The 21,772-nt window shown below is 42.5% G+C and overlaps 1 protein-coding gene across 2 annotated transcripts in view; it reads right to left on the bottom strand.

Annotated features, from left to right (window-relative positions):
• Positions 1-21,772, bottom strand: part of Pde7b (phosphodiesterase 7B) — a 309,600-nt gene that overhangs the window by 32,895 nt on the left and 254,933 nt on the right. For both annotated transcript variants that reach the window (XM_051164496.1, XM_051164494.1), the window contains 4 exons: positions 8,098-8,249; positions 5,001-5,064; positions 2,740-2,835; positions 297-397 (listed from right to left, as the gene is read on the bottom strand). In XM_051164496.1, coding sequence (XP_051020453.1) covers positions 297-397; positions 2,740-2,835; positions 5,001-5,064; positions 8,098-8,249 — 413 coding nt within the window. The remainder of the gene's footprint in view (positions 1-296; positions 398-2,739; positions 2,836-5,000; positions 5,065-8,097; positions 8,250-21,772) is intronic.

Raw genomic sequence — 21,772 nt, 5'->3', positions numbered from 1 at the left:
GATCTTTGGGGCCACTGAGACATATGAGAGGTAGGATGTTTTTTTTTTTAATTTTTTTATTTTGCCTCATGAAGCCTTGAAAAAAAAATCAATAAACTGTGGGAGGAAATCTTGGAAAATGCACATCTCCTTTCATGGATGTGGTAAGATTTTTCAGGACTGACACCGAAAACGTTAGTATAAATAGTTTACATTCATATCGTGGAGGATTCCTAACACTGGGTAACTTGGCGCTTGGCAGCATGCTGAGTTGGTGTCTCCAGATGGCTGCAGAGGCTACAAGGGTCGCGATTTACCTTTGGTTCCTTCAGGTAACAGTGCATGGCCTGGGTGACATCGGCTGCGTGGACAGCATTGTGGTACGGGTTGTGGCCGTGGTAATCTTCCTGAACCATGACTAAGAGGAGAGCAGAGACCTCAGTCAGCCAAGACCAAAACAGAAATGACGTAGTAGATAAGGCTTACTTGAGGTGCTTTTTGCTTAGAAGTATCAGGGCTTCCAAAGCACGTACCCGCGGAATCTTTTAAAAATGAGGTGGTTTGCGAGCCTTGCACAGCTTGTAAAGAGGAGAAAAGGCCAGAAGGGTTCGTGAAGCCCTGGGGATTTCTCACCTCTTCCATACATTACCCCTCTCTGACATTTCATGAAGGCTCTCATTCACTCAAACAAATATCGAGGAAAAAGGACAACTTTATCTAACACCATTGTTTAATTATCTAAGTCTGCTGTCACTTATTAATAATATGCTGTGTAGATTATGCTTTAGTTCAGGGCCCTTGTGTGTTGGATCCCTGCTATGCTTTAGTTCAGGGCCCTTGTGTGTTGGATCCCTGCTATCCAGCGATTGCATTAGCACTTGAATAACAAACGCTCCTCAAAACAAATGGAGGCCTCCGGCAGGTAGCCATTACAGGGCTGCACTGATCCAAGCAATCCAAGCGAGGCTCCCTTGGTTCACCCACATCTCCCCTGCCCAGAGCATCATCTTTCCGGCCTCTCCAGTGCAATGCAGGCTTAGAGTGCCATGTCCGACAACAGGCAATGCAGTTTTGGTTTGTTGCTTATAGAAGCCAGTGCCCTGCTTTAGCAAATAAGCAAATCAGTGTGTGGGATGCAGCGTACTCAGTGCGTATAGAATGGCCAGGCTTTCAGTATCAGTGGCCATATTCTTTTAGCCCATGCTATGAATCTGGCCCCAGGTTCTGCCGTTAACTCATCTGTCAAGGCTGTATTCCTTATGTGTTCTGGGGGCACATACACATGTGCAAGAAAATCTATATCTCTTTAGACCAATCAAAATTACTTGGGCCTTTTCATGGCTATTACCTTGCTCAAGCAATTAAAATACAGTCAGCCGGAGGTTACTTATGTTCCTAGAAAGGAGCCAGGTTGTGTCTGACTTCACATATTCCTACTCTGCTGCATGTGCCTTTTTATTCAGTAGGCTTGTTTCCTATCACGTGTAAACTCTAGCTCTGTCACTTATCACTGACGTGCAAATTACTTAACCACAATCCTCGGCTTTCTCCCCTGACTTTGGGATGGGAATAGTCAGAGCCCAAGTGTCTTTGCAGGACCCATGTATTAGCATGTGCTGCGTGTCCTTGGGAAAGGACCCAGGAGATGTAAGTGCAGTGTAAACCCGGTGGCTGATGCTGCTTTTATCCTCCTCCTGATGGCACCGAGTCAACTTTCAGATTCATAGTACAGAGAACCAGAGATGCGCTAAGCAGCAGAGGCAAGCCATCCAGTGATTAGGGATCTACCTTGGATAATTCATATGGGGGGAGGGGAAAACCAAAAGGAACTGGGGTTGCTTTTAGAGAAAGAATGATGCCAGTGTTCTGTGTAAAGATGGTGAGCTCAGACCTGCGTGCAAACCGAGGCCTTGTCACTCACAAGTAGTTAGCCTTGGGAGAGTAATGAAACCTCTTATAATGTCCAACTTGTGGGTTTCTTCAAAGAATAAGAAACAGTTTACCTACAGTCTTCCACCCATAGTGAGTGGTGTAAATAGTAGTTATAATTCGTCTTAAAGATCTTCAGCAACTCAGGTTGTGGCTAGAGTTTTCTGGGGGCGTATCTCTTTGGAATTTTAGTATTATGAGAGCAATAGGAATCGTCTTGACACCTATATATCCTTGGTGGTTTTCTTTATAGATCCTTAGTGCATTACAAATATAACACATTAAGCTAACAGCTTATCAGTGACTTGGGACAGGCAAGTTATATTTTAAAAACTAATATTAAATCCTTTAAGATTGATCTGAGGTCTTTTTGTATCATGCCATGGTTCTTAACACTTTATTAAAATTACTTCTGTTTCTTTGAGATTATAATATATTTATATCATTTCCCCTTCTTTTTTCTCCCTCTAAACTCTTCCAGATTCTTCTTCCTGCTCTCTTTCAAATTCTTATATATATATATACGGATACGCATATTCCCAAATGCACAAATAAAACCTCCTGAGTCTGCAAATGTTTCCTCTACTTAGGCTTTCAGTGCAGACTGTTTGGTATTGAATAACCAGTCATGTGGTTTCCCCTGGGGAGGACCACACCTCTCATCCACAGCATTCCTTAGTTCTTGTGTGGGGCTGAGGACTTCCTCCATGTCATGTGTGTTGTTGTCCTTGTTCAGCTCATGTCTCTTGACATGACACTTGCAATCAAAGAGTTATGTGCTGTCCTTAATTTTTTGTGGTTGTGTAGGAACATGAAAGAAAAAGGACTTACCCAAAAACCTGTGTAAGGTCACCATATCCAGCTTGAAGTGGTGGATGAGGCCATGGGTGTTGAACAGGTGACACAACAGAGTTACCAGACTGTTCCCTGGGGAGGAATAGGACTCGCTTTATTTTTATTTTTAAAGTAAACACTAGTGAGATTGAACATAAGACTTAATTCTCTGAAATAAGGTTTCTCTGGTACAATAATTCCCTACTTTTGATTTGAAACTATATATACTATGATTTTTTTCTAGGTTTCTCACTATTATATAAACAAAATTAGCTCCTATCTTCTTACACCAGAAGAAAATAAATTATGAAATGAAGGAATTTGTCTAGTGTGTGTGTGTGTGTGTGTGTGTCTGTGTATTCTAAAAATGCACAGTCCCTTGAAATATGCTTTAAGTCACTTCCAATTGACTTTTCATTATAGAGATACTTCAGTCACTAGACTGCTCAACCACAGTATCTTGTTCGTCCTGTGACACTCATCTAAGAGAAGACTGGCTTTGAGATACTTCATAATTCAGGTGAGAAGGGCTGGAAAATTTAAGTTAGAATAAGTAACACTTAAGAGACATTATCTAAGAATAATTATTTTGAGTTTTAATTGAATGGTCAATTTATTTATTATCGAGCTAGGGTCTCATGATTTGTAGTTCAGCTAGCCTCAAATCCATTCCCCAGCAGCCTCAGCTTCTCAAGTGTCACCATGCCTGGCTCACAAGTACTTTTTTTTTTAATAATTAAAAAGCATTCCAGAGCTTATTAAGACTTTGTAATGGGGGCTGGGGAGATGGCTCAGTGGTTAAGAGCACTGACTCCTCTTCCAGAGGACCGGGGTTCAATTCCCAGCACCCACATGGTAGCTCACAACTGTCTGTAATTCCAGTTCCAGGGACTCTAACACCCCCACACATATGCACATAAAATAAGTAATAAATAAATAAATAAATAAATAAATAAATAAATACTTTGCAATGGATCGAGGAGCTGCCCTCACGTCTTCAGTGGGATCTGTGTATTGTCAAAGAACATTCTTTTAGGGTACCAGATTCAGTGGATCTCCACAAATTTCAATGTCTTGGAGCTATTTTAGAACTCTCCAAGTTAGAGATGATGGGTAACACTGCAAACCATCCTTGTCCATAGACATAGAGCTGAAGGTAATCTGGTGGCATTTCACGCTGCTTATAAATGAACTTGAGTGCATCTCACTGTGCGTATGTGGTTCTTTATGCTTCACTTCTGGCTGTGGTGGTGGGTTAATGGCTTGCCAATGAACTGAGGTAAGACCTTGGATGGCTTTATTTTACACTTCTGTCACAGTCATGATTGCGGTTTTTTTTTTTTTTTCAAATACCACTTCAAAAGTTCTTTTATTCATGGTTAATTTCATGTATCAGTACCCATGCCCAGCTGGTCCAACAAAAGCAATGCAACCACTACAGACTTCAGGACTCCACCAATTTCATATATATTTTAGTTAGTTTTTCATAGAGTAAAACTCCATGTTACAATGTTACACTGCATGTCTCTTACAGCACATGGCTTGGCAACTCAAACAGTACTGAGAAAACCATGGGCAATGACTTATTGCACAAATAAGATTGATGATGGTTCGGACCAACATCCACATTAAATGATGCTTTCACTTGCCTAAGTTTATCTACATTTTTTAATAGGTGGAGGAAAGTAGATTTGATTATTTTGTTAAGCAAACCTTTTATAGATATAAAAACATGAAAAGAAGGCAATAGGAGTCCGTAAGTTTTAGCTTCATCCCAAGCTTTTACAGTCTCTCCCTGGCAATTGCTTCCTTCTGATGATGACAAACTTATTTGAGTGATCCCTGCAATGGGCAGACTTCACTCACATTAGAAGCCAAGATAAGCACCTTGCCTGTAAGGGTCAGGACTGGTCCTATGTGCTGCTGTGTGTTCTCTTTTCATTGACTAACAATGAGCGCTCTACATTTGGGCACGACCAAAGTCCTCTGGGAGGGAAGAATGCAATCAGTAGTTTCCTAATTCTTTTGGGATCGAGGGTCAGAAGGAAACCATCCTAACATGCTAAGGTCACACTTGGTCCTCATTCTGCATCTGAATTAATTTTCCCTCCCTGTCCTGTCTTGACCAACTATAGATTTATGAGAGTGGGAAAAGAAGGGGAAAAAAGTGATTTGTCTAAAAATACAATTTGTTTCTCATGAAATGAATCCACTTTATGGTGTGTATTTTAGTGAGAATTCTTTGGGGGGTAACTTACCATTTGTCAGGCGATCAAACAAGAAAATGTCAAAGTCCCACATTCCAACCTTGGAAAGCATATGCTGAGAAGGCAAACAAAGAATAGCGAATCGCATTGAGACTCCAACATTTACTTCTAGACATAGAGATTTAAACAACTAAAACATTGGCAACAGCAACTTACTACTTTATGTACAATGGATTTGGAGTAAACCAGAGTTGACCCTCAGGGGTCAGGCTCTGAGGTTAAAATATGAGCCACTTTTCTTCCTGGTGTTGGATGTTGATTACATCCCTAATGTCTCCAGCCCTCATCTGAAAATGTGGCTGATAATCTGCATCAAAGGGTTGTTTGTAGGCATGGAGAGAGGTGGTGCTATGTACCGCAAGTGCCTGTCACAGTGCTTCTTCACAGGGAGGGAGCATGAGTGTAGGTGTCTGTTAGACCAAGGTATGCACTGAAGGGAAAAGCTTTGTAACATTTTTTTTTCTACTTGTATTTGTGGTGATTGGGATTAAACCCAGGATCTTATGCATTCCAGACAAGCACTTTACCACTGAGTTACAGCCCCAGTTCTTTTAGTAAAATAAATAAATAAATAAATAAATAAATAAATAAATAAATAAATAAATACTAATTGAAAACCATTGCTGAGCACATTCTTTGGCTCAATGTGGACTGCATGTAAAATTAACTGTATAGGAAACTGAAATGTGAGTAGCTTAACATGTTAGATAATTTAAAGACCTACTGTGTCTAATGCAGACTTATTTTTTTTTTTTAATTGAGCATTAAGCCATGTTGAAAATTAAATGTGACTTAAAGGCTGCAGTGGTTGATTCTCTCTGTACTATAGTTCCTCCAATTTCACCCATCTCTCTTTGAGGACACAGTCACTCACACAAGTAGTAACTTGTGATTCTCTCTGCCCCTGAGTGGTTCTGTGTCCTGTGGAGAGTCCATTTCTCAGCCCTCATAATCTATTAAAGAAAGATTATGTCTGTTTGGAGGGAACCTTTACCCAAGTGTTAAAGTCAGACTTAGGCCCTGTCTTCTGACTGGCAGATGTCTTGTATATTATTCTTTCTATATGTCAACATTATCTTTTAAAAATGTGGCTGACAGAGGAGAGAACCCACCATGAGTGCTCTGTTACTGCAGTGTTAGAAGAACTTATTGGTCTCCTTTCAACAAATCAACCAACTATCCACCACCTAGTCAACCAGCTACCAACCATCCATCAACCAACCAACCAACTACCAACCACCAATCAACCAACCACCAATCAACCAAACCAATCACCAACCACCCAACCAAACACCAACCAACTAACCACCAACCAACCAGCCACCAACTACTAACCAGCCACCAACTACTAACCAACCAACCAACCAACCAATTACGAACCAACCAACCATCAACTACCAACCAACCAATCAACCAACTACCAACCAACCATCAACCAACCAATCAGCCAACTACCAACCAACCACCAACACCAACCAACCAACCAATCACCAACCATCTACCAACCAACCACCAATTACCAACCATCCACTAACTACCAACCAGCCACCAACCAACCAATTACCAACCAATCAGTCACCAATACCAACCACCTACCAACCAATAACCAACCAACCAACCAACCAACCACCAACTACCAACCAACAAACCAATCAAACATGAACCATCCACCAACCAACTACCAACCAACCCCAACTACCAGCCACCAACCAAGCAATCAACCAACCACTAACCAACCAACTAACCAACTACCAATCAACCCCAACTACCAACTAACCAATCAACTAACCACCAACTACCAACCAACAACAACCAACTACCATCTACCAACCAACTAACTACCAACTACTAACCAAATAATCAACCAACCACCAACTAGTCAACCAACCACCAATTACCAATCAACCACCAACTACCAGCCAACTAATTTACCAACTAACAACCAACTAGTGATTCATTCAATTTCACCCTTAGGTTGTTGTAAGGTCTAACTAAATTTTATCCTTTTATAGACAGGATATTGGGAGTTTGTTCCTCTGGCACTATCATTGTTCATTTTTTATGGGCATATATGTAGTAATATATCATTGTATGGAGAACCATGTACTATGTAAGCTACAAATTACTACTTTTTTGTTTTTCTTTTCCTTCTTTCTTTCTTCTTTCTTTCTTTCTTTCCTTTTTCTAGACAGGGTTTCTCTGTGTTAGCCTTGGCTGTCCTGGACTCCTTTTGTAGACCAGGCTGGCCTCAAACTCATAGCAATCCACCTGCCTCTGCCTCCTAGAGCGCTGGGATTACAGGTGTGCACCACCATGCCCAGCATAAATCACTACTTTTGAACTCTGTTTAAATGGTAGCAGTTTACCCCTGAAATTTAAGTTTCTTATACAACTAAAGCTAGAAGTAACTTGAAAATCGTTTTTAAACAATCACACAATGAGTTCTACCTCATCAGATCAGTGTAGAGTGAAAATAGTATATTATTCAAAGCTTTTTGAATGAATAAACAACAACAATAGGCTAATATGCTGCTTCAAGAGCCTAATGTAGAGGTAAGAGTTAATAATTACTAGGGGTGTTTTCCGTTGCCATTACACAAGACAATTTAACGGATTTAAAAATTTAGCTACACCCCAATTAGTAGTCTTTCAGGCCAAGACTTTACTTTGTTTAGCATTGTATAAATACATTCTACACACTTAGAAATGAGAAAATAGCTAATGTGTATTTGTCATGAGTATATTAGAACACGAGGATATGCTTTACCTCAGGATTGGGTGTGTAGTTCAGTAGTGGGGAATGCACTTACTTAGCTTGTATAAGCCCTGGGTTCAGTCTCCAGCACCCCACCCCCACCCTACAACTACAGTGACCAAATGTTAAACCTAGAAAATATTTTATTTCCTCTGTGAGGTATGTGGTTCTATCACCTTCATTTTGTGTTTGAGAAAATAAGTCCCGATGCATTAAATAACAAGCCTAAAATCACACTGCCCCTTAGAGGCACAGTAGGGTTTAGACCTAGGTCCTGTTAGCTGGGGCAAAGGCTCTTGGCCACTGCCTGCTGCCTAGAGGTGGCTGGCTTACCCTTGCTTGCCCAAGGTAGTCTTCATCCAGTAGGTGGAGGGGGGCCTGTGGTATAATCCCACGGAGAAGCCTAGATGCGTGGAAGTATCTTTGGAAACTTAACAGTCGTTTCACCTTTTTCTTGGTGCCAATTTCCCCTGAGTGTGTTGTATCTGTGGAAAGTAACCAGAAGCAGAATTTTGTGTTTAAAAGAGGGACCATATATTAATAATTAATAACATATTAAAAATGAGAGACATTTAAAAGATACTTTAAGGGCTAAATTCAGTCGAATATGGCCTATTAACTGAATGTTTGAAATTATTCTAATAAATGAAATAAACAACAAACAAATAAATAAGTGAGCTTCCTGCCCTTTCCTTTGTCCTTTTAGCTCCCATCTTTTGACAGGGTCTTGTAAGTAGCCCAGGCTTGACCTCAAAATTATGATCTTTCTGCTGAGGTTCTTGAGTCCTGGCATAACCACTCATAGCTTGGTGTTTGTACGTATTTTACATATGCTTTGGTTGTTGTTGTTTTTTGAGACAAGGTTTTTCTGTGCAGCCTTGGCTGTCCTGGAACTCACTTTGTAGCCTAGGCTTGACCTCAAAATTATGATCTTTCTGCTGAGGCTCTTGAGTCCTGGGATTGCTGCTCATAGCTTGGTGTTTGTTACATATTTTACATATGCTTTGGTTGTTGTTTGAGACCAGGTTTTTCTGGGTAGCCTTGGCTGCCCTGGACTCACTTTGTAGGCCAGGCTTGCCTCGAACTCACAGCGATCATCCTGCCTCTGCCTCCCCGAGTGCTGGCATTATTATTATTATTATTATTATTATTATTATTATTATTATTATTATTATTAATATAATTTTGGATGACATGAACTATATGAATAATAACTTAACTTGGTTGGTTAATATCTTATCTTATGTTCTCTTCAGATGCTAGAAGGCTGTGAGAAAAATGTTTCCTGTTTTCTTAGGAATATCGCTGACAGAATAATAAAGCAACATTGTCATAGAAATAACCAGCAGTGCTGGGAAGAAGGGAAGCGGATGCACCACGTGCTCTTGTGATCTAGGCAGCGGTGACACTCTTATGCTCATTGTCTTGTGGACCCTGCAGAACTTGATGAGGACATCATGCTAACTGCACTGAAACATGCCGGGTACCAGATATGAATGCTTGCCAAGGTTAGTCTTATCTTAGGTGAAACTCTCGAGTCACTCTAGGGCCACACAAGTGATGTCTTCTGAAAAGTTAGCTGTCAAGTCAGCTTAGGAGCCTAGCAGGAAAAAGTATAGCTGTTAACATAATGTAATTTGTTTTCTTCCATTTCTTCCCCCATCTTCCTATCTCCCCCGTGGCACTCAAAATTACCACTAACGAGAAAAGGAAATCTAGCAGAAACACCGAGCAGTGAGTAACCAACATCTGTAACTCATTACTTGGCCGTACGGAGCGTGGAGAGGCATAGTTCAGGGCCACCAAGATCTGCTGTGCTCTGGAAACACTGCCTGTTTAAAATTACTTGTATTTAGAACCAGTGTAGGCTTCACCCATGGAAAGAGGCAAAGACACACACATGGAGCTAAGCAGAGAATGGCTGAGGCTGTGCTTGTGCTGCATCGGCGTTAAGGAAGCTATCTGTGGGCTCCACTCTGCACGTAACTGTTTCTTTCTGTGAGTTTGTTAAAGTAGAACATGAAGTGAAGGTGCTCACTCATTTATTAAAATAAAAGACTGAGCTGGGCAGTGGTGATACACACCTTTAATCTGAGCACTCAGGAGGCAGGGGCAGGGGCAGGGTGATTTCTATGAGTTTGAGGCCAGCCTGGTTTACAAAGCAAGTCCAGGACAGCCAACGCCACACAGAGAAACCCTGTCTTAAAAAACAAAGAAACAGGGCAGGCGGTTTAATCCCAGCACTCGGGAGGCAGAGGCAGGCAGATCGCTGTGAGTTCGAAGCCAGCTTAGTCTACAAAGTGAGTCCAGGACAGCCAAAGATACACAGAGAAACCCTGTCTCAAAAAACAACCAAACCAAACCAAACCAAACCAACCAAACAAAACAAAACCAAACTAAAAACAAAACAAAAAACCCCAAAACCAAAGAAACAAAATTCCTCCCAAAACAAACAACAACAAACCATAAAACAAACAAACAGCCAACAACACAACAACAACAACAACAACAACAACACCCCAAACCCTGAATACCTTTTATGGGTCGTTCACTGCTCCAGACATTTCAGTGAGTGAAAACGAGACCTCTTAGAATTGATATGGTAAGGGGAGAGTGACAATGCGTAACATGAAAGTGAAGAAATAATAAAAAGTGAAAATAAATGTACTAGGGTAGTAGGTAAAGGGGGATGGTGGTGGTGCGGAGAACAAAGGATCTGGAATTCTGTGTCGTAGGTAGCAGCACTGGCCTAATGAGAAGAAGGTAGAATTTGACCCAGATTAGAGGCGATGAGAGAATAAGCTGAGTAAATTCTTTGGGAAGTACCTTCCAGATACAGAAATGGGATCAAAGAACTATCAGGAGTGGGGACATGCCTAGGATGCTGAAACCTGCAAAGAAAAGAAGGATCAATGTGTGTGAAGAGGAGAGAAAGGGTAGAGCGAAGGATGAACTTTTGGAACAGAGGAGGGCCTGGAAGTGTGCCGCCCTACGTCTGCATATCCAGGCTTGCTGCTCACCAAGCTGGACTGGAGGGAACGGAGCCTAGCTGGGCAGGCTCAATGCAGGATCTCGCTCAGCCGCGAGGGCGCAAGAAACAGCCTTCTCAAGAGCCGGCTTCAGTGAGGCAGCTCATTTAATTGGTGGCCGAGGCGGGGGGGGGGGGGGGGTGGGGGACAAAGGCTATTTAAACCCTTGGGGATTGGGTAGAGGCTTTGGGCTGAGTGTACATCATTGCCTGGAGCTAAGGTGCTGGGAGTGCCTTATTCGTATGAAGAGGAAGTCTGGGTTCATGCAGGCCCTGGGCAGGGAAGGGAGCCACCCTACTCCTGCGGGTCTCAAGATGAGATTTTCAGGGTTTGGACATGTCTTGACCCTACTCTTGATCTATGCCAGCTCCCTGCCCCCACATGAGAGGGCACTGAGATAGTTTAGTCAGGGTTGATGGTTGCTGAGAGGCAGTGGTGGCAGGGAGAGTGTAGAACCTTCAAAGACATTTTAGTTCTATCCGAGACTGGGAGAATGGTCTGCCATTGCCGGAGACAGGGAAGCTGCAGTGGGCGAGCTTTTATGCGGTGAATTTGGATGTCTGTTAGAGACGCGGGTGAAGATGCTCAGTCGGAATAAGCGCATCTAAAGTTAATGGTGCCAGCAGGAACACTGATTCTGAACTGTACACTTGGAAAGCACACATTTCATTGTATGCACACACAGCAACTCCTTATAGCAGTGGATACATTTAGCACTCTGGAAGGACCAGTTATTGGAGCAGGAGAGAAAATGTCCACGTGAACCATGACACACACCGCGCTGGGAAGTGAGACTATGAAACATGATGGGATTGTTTGAAAATGAAAACAGTGGCTTGTGAGATGGAGCAGCGCTGCTTCTGCCAAGTGTGGTGATCTGAGCTGGGTCCCCAGGTCCCACATGGTGGAAGAGAGAACCAACTCCATCAGATGTCTTCTGACCAACACGCGCGTGCATGCGCGCACACACACGTACACACATATACACATATTCGCCCCCACACACCACACATTCAAGCACACCACATGCACATACAAATGCACACACTCACTCGCACACACATACACACACAGATGTGCACACTACATGCATGCACACACATACACAAGTGAACACACACATGCACACACTATAATGACAGGTGGCTTTAAGAGATTATTTTAAGCAAAAGAGAAAAAAATTGAGCTTCAAAATAAATGATGGAAGAATAAATTTCAAACCTCCAACTGAAAAAAAAAAAAAAAGACCTTACAGTGTAGCAGGCAAGTGATTAAGATAACAGAAAGATATTTATGGGTGTGCTGGCCAATAAATGCAGTAAAAAAAATAGAATGGGAAAATTGCCACTTTGCAGCCATCACAGTAATAACTGAACTGGGCAGAATTCTTAATGGCTATTACGATGATTAAGGAAAATTTAAAATGTGTCAGGTAACTGCAGAATACCACAGCATCTTTCTGCTTGTTAATTGGACAGAGTGTTGACTACTTAGTAAAGATGGTGCCTCTTTTACATTCAGCCACAAAAGATGCCTGTTTTTTCTGTCCACTTTGATTTTTATTTAATAAAAAACCTTAAAGTTAATCTTAACTTTTACATTAGTTTTATTTACACACACACACACACACACACACACACACACACACACACGACCACTAAAGGCTTGTGAGTAAAGAAAAAACATTCTGTCCCACAAGTCTTTTACAGAGAGTTTAGTATTATTTTTACTTAGTAGTCCAGTTGGCTTGGAACGCATGCTTGGATTACAGGTGTAAACCAACATGCCCTGCTTTAATTTTCTGCAGGGCACACACAAGATGGCGAGGGGAAGAAAGTAGCACTTTACAACTGCAGAAAAGTAATTTACTCAAATCTATCTCAATTACTTATCAGTTTAGGAACACCCATTCTGTGTTGTGTGAGATAATGAAAACTAAGCCATAAAAATTAAAAGCATAACTGGGAGGGAAAAAAATCATTTAGAAAGCTGCTTGAAAGGAAATTATGGTTTCACACTATAAGCTGCTTTTTGGAAGTACTGAAATGTTTATTTAATTATTGATTAAGTTCTGACATCATTGTTTCCAAAAACAGCTAGTCTTTCTTTTGGTAATCAGGAGTGAGGTATCCGCATTATGGACAGAAATTTAAACGTAGCTGTGTCTTACATAGCTCTCCTAAATTCAGCCTAGAACAATCTAGGGGATCACAACAGTGTTCCTAGGACAAAACACTAGGTTTTTTGATGTTTACATAAGAAGATTAGTTATTTGATGGCGTGCACAGTGGCCCCTGTGCGTCTCTGCTTGGATTTTCTTGTGCTACGGTCCTCATCCTCTCAGCTGCAATAGTCACACTAAGTTGTTCAAGAGTATTCCGTTGCCCAATCTATTTAAGCGCCGGCCCTAGGTGTGGAATTTGTTTTCAGTTCACTTGTTGCTTTATGAATACTACCAGGATGAATATATTAACACTTTTTTTTTTTGCATGACTTTAGCGCTAATTTTAGGGTTGTGGAATTTGTGTTGGCTCTGCCAGTTATGGTAATTTGACAGTTTCACAAGTTGGGTTTGGCTTAATTGCAGACATTTTAGAATCTCTTCTTCATTCCTGAGCACCCCTCCGTAGTGCCCCTCCGTAGCGCCCCTCCGTAGCACCCCTCTGTAGCACCCCTCCGTAGCGCCCCTCCATAGCACCCTTCCGTAGCAGCTTCTTTGGGTGGGGACTGGTCAGCGCGGTGGGAAGAGCTTAAGTGTATGTAACTGTCAACACTGTGTATGCGCCCACATTATGGGCGTCTGCTCTATGTCAACCGTTTCTAGAAGCTGGCTGGTTAACAGCTGGCTCAGGTAGTGATGAAGACAAAGAAAACCTTAGTTAAAGGATCAGAGCTGGACACAAGCACACATGAACATCCAACTGTGTGAACCCAGGATGGACTTCTGAACACTTAACAGACTGAACTCCCTAAAAAATGCGCTAAAATGCCTTCTTCTAAGTATTGCAATAATTATTATCATGGAACTGCTTGCTGAATGAGTTGCCATTCATAGCCTTTCTTATTTTTTTAAAAAGGGATATTTTTTTTTACCATGTCTTGTATCACATAGAGTTAATGTATAGATGGCTGAGTGGATACGTGGCCTGCAACCATTGGATCAAATGCTGCACTTCATGGTCTCTAGGGCAGGATTAGGGTCGGGGCTAGCTTCTCCTTTCTAGGCCTTTATACAGTAGTAGCTGATAGGCCGATGTAAACTAAATCCATTCCATTAGTGTTTGTTAGAATATCACAGTATTTCCCATTAACATTCACAAAATTACAAATTAGTAAAAACAGCATTAACGGCTGATTTAGTTTGGAAACATTTGGTTAGTTTAGAGAAATATCACCACCAATGCCCTTCCTGAATAATGTGCCAGTTTATTATAGTTATTTATTTTGCACATATGCACACACAAACGTGAAGTTAAACGACAGTGTGTGGCCTTATTGTATCTTAGACGTTTCAGGGATTGAACTCGGCTTGTCCGCCTTAGTGGTGAGTGCCTTTCCCCACTGAGCCACCTCACGGTTCCAATAAGCTCATTTTAAAAGATAAGAAAATTAAAAAATTAAGATCGATTTTGAAATAATTTCCCCAATGATCTTCAGAGAGGAAGGTCAGCCCCCTGTGTTTCCTATCCCCATGCTTTGCCTTAACTGAGCCCTGTTCTATGCTCACTTGAGCTCAAATGGCATAGAGTTTACTCTTCCTCACAGGTCTGATGTCCTGATTCGGCTTAAGGTCTAGTGACCAGGTTCTTGTTAGGTTGGTTTTTTGTTTTTTTTTTGTTTTTGTTTTTGTTTTTGTTTTGAATTTTCACAATATCCTGCAAGTTATAGGTGCTTAGTATGTAAAAGGTGAGGGGACCCGGTTGCCTGTCTACTGCATCTTACGTCTCTAAGTTCAAGAGCACTGAACCTTGATGAAACCAGGATGGAATTCCAGTTTTCAGAATGCAACTTTAACATAAATAAGCCAGGTTGATTTCTCTGGTGGTTTGTGTCCTGAAACACCAGGAACAGGTTTACAGTGAAGCCTTCTCTCCTGTTACATGCACAGCGGCGTGGATTCAGGGTCCCTGCAATGCTGGAGCATAAACGCAGGTGTCCACGATTGATCCTTTTCTTGAAGCAGACCCAGGGTTTGAGGATTGAGATGATATAGATTATTAACATGCAGTTGCCCTGCAGAACCAATTTCTTAAATAGGCTACATTAAAAAAATAAAAGAGGAACAAAAATCTAAAGAGAGTGTGTGCAGAAAACAGCATAGATGGATTCCCAGAACTTACACTGTGGACTCCTCTTTGCTGAGGAACTAAAGACGTTATCTCAGAATGAGACCTCTCTCAGTGAGAATTTGTAAACACACTGGTTCATTTTCAGGTAAGGAAGTCTCGTGGACGCAATGATTGCTGCATTGGAGTCTTTCCTTCCCAAGTTTTGCAACTCTAGACATTAGTTTCCAGTCATTCATTAAAAAAAGAAGCTTCCACATAAATCTTTAAAAATAAAATATGACATGTCTGTCTCTCCAGCCTTTCAGAAGTCAGCAGGAGTCACAAATGGCTATATCTGAGTATTTTTCCCTGTGTATTCTCTGAGAGTCAGAAAATGGTGGATAGAGACATAAATATAGAAGATCAAATGTGGAACATTTTCTCATATGGGTGGACATATTCTTAGGGCAAAGCCATTATCGATGGCTTTTGAGATCTTGAGCAATTTTTAATGGAGAAAAATGCAAACCAAATTTATTTGCATTGAGAGCATTTGAAGGGCTCAGGTTTTTAACAACAACAACAACAACAACATTAAGGAAACCAGCTGTGAATAAAGAGGCAAAGATTCATAACGAAAACACCATTGCAACACTAATGAAGACATACATAGACATACAGCAGGGAAAAGAGGAGAGCAAAACAGAATGCTAAACCGGAATAAGGTACACTGTCACTTTAAAACTTGAAGTAAGGAATAGATTCAAGTTTAAAAGATCTAAGATGCTTTTTTTTAAGTTCCCCCAACTCAGGTCTTGAATAGAATGTATTCAAGCTCTGTGTGACATTATCTCTTCTGCGTACAAAATCAACTCACTTGATGGCTGTCACTAAGAGAAGCACCTATTTCACAGTCATGGAACGGGATGTGGAAGAGGAGCAGGAGGAGGAGGAGGAGGAGGAGGAGGAGGGGGGACGAGGAGGGGGGGAAGCAGGAGGAGGAGGGGGAGGAGCAGGAGGAGGGGGAGGAGGAGGGGGAAGAGGAGCAGCAGCAGCAGGAGGAGGAGTAGCAGAAGGAGGAGGAGCAAGAGGAGGAAGGGGAGGAGCAGGGGAGTAGCAGGCAGAGCAGAGCCTTTCACAAGACAGGGTAAAGTGTTTCTCTGGACCTAACTTTTTAACACTTAGTTTCTGTACAGTTGCTGTTTTTCTCTTATGTTCCTGACAATGGTGGGCTTCCTCTCCACTTGACAGCATCCACACCTGCTGTGCTCACTCGCTGAAGAGGGTGAGATGCTCTGCCTCCCTCAGCCACACAAGACAGTGCTGTTTTTAGCCTATTATTTTGGCCTACCATAAAGACCCATCATAACCCATGTAGTGTGAGTCTCCAACTTCCAGGGTCAGGAATGGCTGGGAAATTATTGGTTGCTTTTTGTAGGAGGGAAACGATCTTCAAAAGTAAGCTCTTAAGACTGCTTTGGGCAATAGGAAAGTTTTTTTTTGTTTTTTGTTTTTATCTCAGTTTGAATAAAATTTAAATGAATTTGTAGGAAGCAGATCAAATTTCCTCTGTCCCGAGGAAAAACTCCTTGCCAGGCACAGTGTGGTTTTTCAGAACCCTTAGCTTCTGAGTTTGAAATGTTTAGTGAATCCAGAAAGTTTTGAGGGTGAGGGTTTGTGGTAAGTGAATTGAGGTGACTACGCTTTCAGTGAATTCTGCATCTCCTGAGGCTAAACGCTGCGGCAGTGACTCTTTATTCTCATGTATGTTAAACGATCACGGTGTGTTATCTGGAGATGTGTGTCAGGACTGTAAGTTTCACTACCAAAATTCCGAGCATGTGACATAAGGCACCTCTGCCTTCACTCTGTAACTTCATCCCCCACCAACACATCCCAGAATACTCAACCAACCCTAACCCTCTAGCTGTCCTCTCTAGCCCACCTCACCTTCCACTGACACAGCTCCTACCATGTCAGCCCTCTCTGCCAAATCCTTCAGTGGCCCCCTAATGTCCACCTTATTCAGCTGTTACTCCTTGCATTGGCCCTCGTGGCTGTCCACACTGCAGTCCTCTGCACAATAGCCAACCTCCTGATCACTCTTGCTTCTGTTGGTGCTCTTCCCCAGAGTCTTCTGCCTGAATGCTGTCTCAGCAGCCCTCTACCCTGGACCAGGCCACTCAAGTCACCTCCTGACCCTCTAGCCAGGTGTGTTCAGTTGTCTCTGTGAACCTCATATTTCCCAGTTAGTACTGTAGTTACTTACTTAGCTTAAAGGCAAATGTTCAACCCTTTTGAGAGACCTGGTAGACAGGACTGTGTTTTGCTTATTGTAGAGTCTGGTTTAAAAAGTCTTTATTTCAGGTGCACGTGCATACACACATGCACACACACACATATAGAGAGGGGGGGGGAGACAGGTGGGGGGGACCCATGCATCCCTCCAGGTCTGACCACTTGAGTTCAATCCCTAGAGCCCACATGAAGGAAACAACTGGCTGTCACAGGTTGTCCTCTGACCTCTACACATGACCTGTGTCATGAAAACACACACACACACACACACACACACACACACACACACACACACACACACAAATTCGAGTTAAAGAAACCAGAAAGTCTATTTAACAGGAGGAAGGAAGGCATGAGGAGCTCACTGACTGAGATCCATCTCCTTTGAACTAGCAGAGCACGCACTTGCTGGCTACACAGGCTACAGTAAAGCAGTTAGATGGAATTTACTGTGGAAAGTAGGTTAGACGCATGTATCCAGTCCAGCACTCACACAGGCAAGTCCTCAGGCAGAAGAACCCGAATGTCTCCTTCCTTTCTGAAGCTCATGGATTTTCTGACATGACCATAAGTCCATTTCTCTGAATGATTGCAGATCATCTTTACCCATGAGCAGTGGCCTGGGTGGGAACTTTTATCTCTACAACTTCGAAGAAAATAACACCTTCATCTTCTCTTTGTAAAGGAAGGGCATTTGTAAGCTAGTTCCTTTTCTTTTGTAGGCTTCAAAGGTTGCTTCAATTCCATTTCATTTGGGTGGATCTTCTGAGTTAAATCTGAATGTAGTTGAGTTTAATTATTTGCACCTAAATACCCAGGCTCAGGCCAGCAGAGAACTCCAGGTGGCTAGTTGGGCCTTCAGATTGGCCCTTGATGGCCCACGGCTCCATGTGGGTAATAGTGACGCCGTTGTGGCTACATCTACAGCTCCTCGTGTTACACATGGACGAGGAACGATATTAGCGGTGTGCAAAGCTGTATGCCCTCACACTGAACTGGATCAGAGAGAAGAAAGACATTTTTTCTGTGGCTGTTCTGAGTCCATCTGCATGAAAAACAGACCCAAAGGCATGGCAGGTGTGCTCGATCCAGAGCGCAAGTCCGAGCACAGCACAAACAGTAAGTACTTGCGGATGATGGAACACAGAAACATGGGGAGTTCGGAAGATGGCTCCTTACGGCTTCATCAGAGCAGATTCTGAAGCCAGCGTTAACAACCATGCTTACGGATGGGTTTGGGAAGGGTCACTCATTTACCCCAGGCTCCCAGCAGATGAGTAGCAGGGCAGGGATTTGAACCTGGGTCTGCCTGATCCTGAGGGTGAGGCTGTGTTCATTAGATTCCATACTTTACAGGAAGCGGGCAAACTGTCGGGCATGTGCGGCAGTGTTGCGCGGGATCCTATTTTCTCTGGGGCACAGTTAGTGATAGATCGGGACTTAAACGATTTCAAATTTATTGCCTGTAAAAGTGTGTGGAAACGTAAACAGACGCACAAACAAGACGCGGAGCGGTAGCTGTTGCGGGTGGGCGAGGTGGTAGTGAGACCATGGGAATGGGGAATTACTGTGCGGGGGGCTTAGAGTTCGCCTCACAAGGTGAAGGAATCCTGGAGAGCTGCTGTACAATACTGAATTTACAGTGAAAACTCTATTCTGTACACTTAAACAAACCCTTACGCCGCTATATAAAAGCATTGTAAAACAAAGGCAATGAAGAAAACATCAGCGTAGCTCAGGAACGGGTGTTTAAAAACCAACAAAGACTCAAAGGCTGAAGATGAATTGGTGTCGTTGAGCAGGAATGTTGGAGTGAGGGACAGTGTGATGCTAACCCATACAGCCAGAGAAATAACCTCATGGCACAAATTAGAAGTGATTCTATGCATATAACTTTTGCATTTCACTAAATGCACAAATGTAATATCAGGGAATAAGTAATAAATCACTTGTGGGTTTTAAAATTGAAAACACATGTCTTATGGACACTGACTTAATGCGATTTGATTATTATGTTGTTACCCAGAGAGAGTCACAGATGCTGGTTAGTGCCTTCAGCTTTGGACAAGACAGATTTGCTGTGTATAGAGGGCAGAGCAGCTGCTGAGGAGAGGGGATGTGCTCAGGCAGACAGGCCGCTCCAAATAAAACTGCCAGGGTGTACACGGGCCTCTGCCTCAACCGGCGTGAAGCTCCAGCATTTCTTCTTCCCTTTCCCTCTAGGAAGCATGCCTTTTATACACTGTCTTCATATTTCTAACTAGTTTTATAGTATCTAAGCAACATTCCGACACTCTTTGGGAGCTCCACAGGAGGGCCTCAGAAACACTTGTGATCTGTGAGTTGACTGTTCTCAGCTCCACCCACAAACATCCACTGAGCACTCACTCTGGAGGACTGAAGTCTTGAATACACAGACTGTGGGTGCTGGGAATTGAACTCAGGACCTCTGGAAGAGCAGTGAGCGCTATCAACCTCTGAGCTGTCTCTCTGTCTCTAGTTTTCTTTCTTTTCTTTTCCCTCCTTCCTTCTTCTTCCTCCTCCTCCTTCTCTTCTTCTTCTTCTTCTTCGTCTACAGTTGCACATAGCCCAGGCTAGCCCCTAACTTACTGAGTAGTCAAGGATGACCTTGAACTTCTAATTCTCTTGTCTCTAACCTCTCAAGTGCTGGGATTACAGGTGCACAATATACCTGATCCCATTAGCTATTGTATGTTTTAATATACTTAGTTTATATATTTTATATATTTGGAAATGCATGTATTACCTTTAATGGAAACAGAGTCTACTGTGTAGATCTGGCTGGTCACTATGTTGACCAAGGTGCCCCTGAAATTCCTCTGCAAATTTAAAGGCACGCGTCGCCATGACTTGCTATACATCTGTATGAAGGTCTCACTATGTAGCTTTGACCAGCTGAGAACTCACTCTCTAGGCCAGGCTGGCCTTGAACTCAGAGAGATCCAGTTGCCTCCTTCCCTCAGGTACTGGAATTAAGGTCTGTGCCAACAGGCCATCTATTTTAGTGTTCTCTATTTTAGTGATAAGTTTTCGGGTGAAATTGAGACATAGAGGTAAAATCATCACTCGGATGAGCTGCACATGACGCAGTTTGATTTGCACATACATGCTGAGCAGAATTTCAAATGAGTTAAAATCAGTCTGTCCAAGTGCCAGGCCTTGAAAGCAGCACCCGCCTACTTTTCAGCACCCCAGAGAGCACCTCTCACTTGTGACAAGGGGCAGTCTGCCCTCTTGGTGACCTTACGTGGTTGACAAGCTTCGTTTTGCTGGAGAATGAAGACTGAGGCCTGTGAGAGTTGGAGGCCATCCAGATCTGTCCTTTAAAATGTCAGAGGTGTCACAATAGGGAGCAAAGGTCAGAAGTACAGTTAAGTTCAAGGCTATCCACCTTGGAAAGCTTTCATGACTTCTTTGTCTTGCACATAGGGCTCTGAATGTTGTGCTTGGAAATTTCTCAGTGTGACTTGGTCAAGAGCCACTTGATATCACTCCAGGAACCTGATTCTCAGAGCAGTGCCATCAAAACGTGTAGCTCCAGGAAACTTAGGTCATTTAAAATGTATGTGATTGTCACTTGGCCTGATGTCTCGTCATAGTGATTGTCAGGTTTATTAAAAATATTTACTTTAAGGATACTTACTCTTTACCAACTTTAAGTCAAAAGAGAAACTTAATGATGTGTTATAACAGCAAAACTTCTATATAATAGTGAAAGAATATCATAATAAAAATTTGAAGCTCCTTAAAGATACTTTAAACTCAAAAGCCATCAATGATAAGTAAAAATGGCAAAGTGGCTCCTTCAGACATTAGATAGTAATGAATAGTTTAAGACACAAATAAACTCCAGTGCTGTTGGGATTTATGGGTTCAGTGTAGGAGGGCATTACTCCCCGGGAGGCATTTGAGGAGTGTTGGGGAGCATTTTTGTTTGTCAAAATGATGGAAAGGGGCAGAATGGGATTTAGTGGAAGGATGCCTGGCTCTGAGCTTCTGTTTTACCCATAAGCTGGATGTTTTTGCTTTCTTCAGCAGGGCATCCTCCTTTTTTCAGGAACGTAATCCCTATTGCAAGTTAAGTCAGTGTAGTTTTAGCAGGGGGAGAGCAGGAACAGGGCATGTGGGACAGACTTTTTCAGGCATTGCTATCCAGTTTAGGAGATGGTCCTGGCCAGACTGCCATGATCTTTAACTGGGTTTCCACTGTGGGGCGTATACTGATCTGCTTAAGGGCTTCCACCTTCCCAGGGCTGCTGTATGGGGGCATAACACGTGCCCTCTTCACCATGGTGTGTTCAAGCACTTGCATATTAAGACTATTTTTTTCATTCTTGCTTTATAACACAGTTAAAGTTTTATGATTTTTTTTTTTTTTTAAAAACTCAGGTG

The sequence above is a fragment of the Acomys russatus genome, chromosome 21 (assembly GCF_903995435.1).
Source record: "Acomys russatus chromosome 21, mAcoRus1.1, whole genome shotgun sequence".
NCBI classification, from domain to species: domain Eukaryota; kingdom Metazoa; phylum Chordata; class Mammalia; order Rodentia; family Muridae; genus Acomys; species Acomys russatus.
The sequence above is the reverse complement of the archived record's forward strand: the minus strand, read 5'-3'. Positions and strand labels throughout refer to the sequence as shown.